This window comes from Adiantum capillus-veneris, chromosome 4 (genome assembly GCF_014529385.1).
Source record: "Adiantum capillus-veneris isolate H3 chromosome 4, ASM1452938v2, whole genome shotgun sequence".
NCBI classification, from domain to species: domain Eukaryota; kingdom Viridiplantae; phylum Streptophyta; class Polypodiopsida; order Polypodiales; family Pteridaceae; genus Adiantum; species Adiantum capillus-veneris.
In genome coordinates this window covers 118,287,820-118,291,015 of record NC_140934.1, presented here as the reverse complement: position 1 = coordinate 118,291,015, position 3,196 = coordinate 118,287,820, and the positions used below count along the sequence as shown (strand labels likewise).

Here is a 3,196-nt window from a genome sequence, read left to right as displayed (position 1 = left end):
TCAGTCCTCGTAATTTGCCAAGCTATAATCGCTCTGCATCTGCCACATCAGCACATAGAATCCGCTTCGCTCTGTGACTGTCAACTGTCTGCAGGTGGTCGGTTGGCCCCCCTCTCCCACGACCATTGACGACCGGGAATGGTCGTGCACAGACCATTCCCGTAATGAGGGCTCTTGGCCTCCGCCATCGCCCATGATTAACGGGAATGGTCAATGCACGACCATTCCCTACACCTTATCCTCCATGCATTGACATTTCTACACTTTGGTCAATAGCAACCACATGTACTCCTCCATAACCAGAAATGGAAAGTGATTGGAGAGCTTGATCATCGCATTAGGAAGCTAGAGAAATGAAGATCGTGAATGATTGTACTGCTACACAATTTTGTGTGTGTGTGTGTGTGTGTGTGTGAGAGAGAGAGAGAGAGAGGCCTACTTCATTTGTTGTCACGTTCTCATCACAGACAACCACATAAATACAAAGGAGGGAGGTTGGAGCCCCACACACACACACACACACACAGAGAGAGAGAGAGAGAGAGAGAGAGAGAGAGAGAGAGAGAGAGTGTGCTACGGTTTAGCCCACCACTATGTTAGATGATCATGCAGTTAAAATCAAAATTTAAATATAAAAAACAAATTAAATTACATGTTACAAGCTCTCCATTACCAAGTTGGTATGATCTAGCAAACTTTAATGATGTCTAAGACAAAGCTTTTGGTATCACTTTACCATGCGTTCACGCTTGCCACGGGTAACCAAAAAGCGCTCTCTTCACTTGAAGAGGGCTTGCAATGTTTGCTCTTGAATCATATGCACTAGAGCCCTTTTTAGTGGGGGGAAAGTAAGATCCTAAGTCCCACGTCCTCTCTCCTTTTCTAATGGAGATTTATGAAAGTTGAATGAATGCCGTGTGCCAATTTTTGATTATAAGATTGCATCCTACAAACGAGGAGAGGAAAACCCTCCCCAAAATACAGCTTTCCCTATCTTTTCCATAGTGCTAGGGGGTGCAAAATTTCCATTCGAAATTGTTGCCTTGCTTTTCTTCTTCTCTGAAATTAGAAGGCGGCCTCCCCCCTCTCTGGCCCTAACTTGTCATTGGCACAGAGCTAGGAGCATTGGAGCTTTATTAAATTCTATTACATATTGCATTGCCATGATGCCGAATTCCTTAGTATGCTTAAAGAATGTATACTTATATGGAAAGAGAGGTGTGTGTGTGTCTAAAAATAGTGCCTTGTTAGGTGGATTTGCACTCTATGGAGGGCCTAGAAGGACGCATGTGAGGGCAAGGAGAGTCAAGGGGAGGGATCAGCTGCATGCAATTGTATTGTACACACACGGAGGCGCTGAGTGGAAGAGAAGAGCCACTCGGGAGAACGGGAAAGTTCGTGAAGAAGTTGTGCTGCAGGAAAAGAGTGTGCATTGAAGAGGAAATAAGCTGGTCGATGAACTCTTGAGGCACACTACCCGTGAAGCGGTTGTTGTTGAGGTAGAGGTTGCGGGTGAAGGCAAAGAAGGGGGAGAGCGGCCCCGACAGCTGGTTGAAGCTGAGGTCCACCGTGGGAATGAGCACTAGCTCCGCCGGAGCCAGCGGTCCGGAGAGAGAGTTGTGGTGAAGCGACAGCGAGGTGAGTGGTGCCCCAAGAAGCGCAGCCGGAAACGCCCCGGACAGCTGGTTTCGGCTGAGATCCAGATATGAGAGGCGCTCCAGCGATTTGAGCCCGTCTAAACCGCCGCTTAGCTGGTTGCGCGCCAGGCCGAGGTGGGTAAGCGACGACGGAAGCAGCGGGAGGGGCCCGGTTAGGGAGTTGCGGCTGGCGTCCAAGTGGTCCAGAATTGGACATCCAGTAAAGGAGGCAGGGAGGGTTCCCACGAGGCGGTTGTGGGCCAGGCGGAGCGTGACCAGGCTGGGAAGCGTGGCCAGCTCAGAGGGAATACATCCGGACAGCCTGTTGAAGGATAAGTCGAGGGTGGTGAGGCGGGGCAAGGCTGCGAGGCCGGCGGGGACGATGCCTGTGAGCAAGTTATGGCTGAGACCCAGATGTTGGAGGCAGGTGAGGCGAGACAGGGTGGTGGGAATGGAGCCACCGACCTTGCCGGGCGCCAGACTTAGCTGCACCAGGGCTGTCAGGGAGCCAAGGTCTGAATGCAGGCGGCCGCGCAGACCAACAGAGCTGCCGCTTGCGATGCCAAGATTGAGAGCCGCCACGCGCGCTTGTCCGGACACGAAGTCGCAGAGCACGCCCTCGAAGCTGCAGGGGTCGGAGTGGAAATTCCAGGTGGAGAAGAAGGCGGTGTCTGAGGAAGGGTCGATGTCGTATAGGCAGCTGTGCACGGCTTTGAGAGCGGCGACATCTCCAGCGGCCAAGCTATATTGAGCGTCGGCAGTCACAACACAGTACTGCAGAAGCTGCGTGGATATCAGCACCGCCCAGACGCAGACATCAGTCCACTGTCGTGCAGGCATTCTCTCTCTCTCTCTCTCTCTCTCTCCCCCTTCTCTCTCTCTCTCTCTCTTATAAACTCTACTCTTGCATTCTTCTCATCATCATCTGCTTTCGGCCACTACCCGTGACCCTTGCAGGCTTGCACACTACTCTAAATCATGAGCGCTTGGGTGCACGAACTCAATATCTCTGCTCTCCGAGTCTGCACCACTCTCACGAGAGAGAGAGAGAGAGAGAGAGAGAGAGAGAGCATCCTGCAAAAGGGCTGCTGACAGGCTCCCACTACCAATGACACCATGTCACCATGCATTTCTTTTTGGCATTGCGCACTGCTAGTAGTGCGCACTATCTACATCATCAGATTATCCATGGATGATGGCAGAGTGCAGGCTCCCTCATTCTCTCATGAAGGAATCCACGGTTGACAATATAGCTTGTTGGCGCCCAGTCTCATGTAACGATTCCCTTGAGTCAAGACCAGGCCTCATTTTCCAAGTTAAAAGGCTGCTAAAGTTGAGAATCGAGAGTTTATAATCTCTCTCACTCTCTCTCTCTCTCCCTCTCTCTCTCTCTCTCTCTCTCTCACACACACACACACACACACACACACACACAAAACCTTAATTTGTTCTCTACCGGCATTTGGTATCTACCCCATCATTCAGATTTCCAAGTGCTCTGGTTAAAGAATATAGAAAAGCATGTCACCATATTGCAAGGCTATCGATGTGACTCTCTC

The 3,196-nt window shown here is 50.9% G+C and overlaps 1 protein-coding gene across 1 annotated transcript; it reads right to left on the bottom strand.

The window, feature by feature from the left end:
- Positions 1–902: 902 nt before the first annotated feature.
- On the bottom strand, positions 903–2,677 carry LOC147459883 (uncharacterized). Its single transcript, XM_086511065.1, has one exon. It carries the CDS (start codon positions 2,475–2,477, stop codon positions 1,248–1,250), a length of 1,230 nt encoding a protein of 409 aa, XP_086367191.1. The 5' UTR covers positions 2,478–2,677; the 3' UTR covers positions 903–1,247.
- Between the last annotated feature and the right edge of the window lie 519 nt (positions 2,678–3,196).

Coding starts and splice junctions, on each gene's coding strand:
- LOC147459883 (XM_086511065.1), bottom strand. CDS start 2,477: ATGCCTGCACGACAGTGGACTGATGTCTGCGTCTGGGCGGTGCTGATA.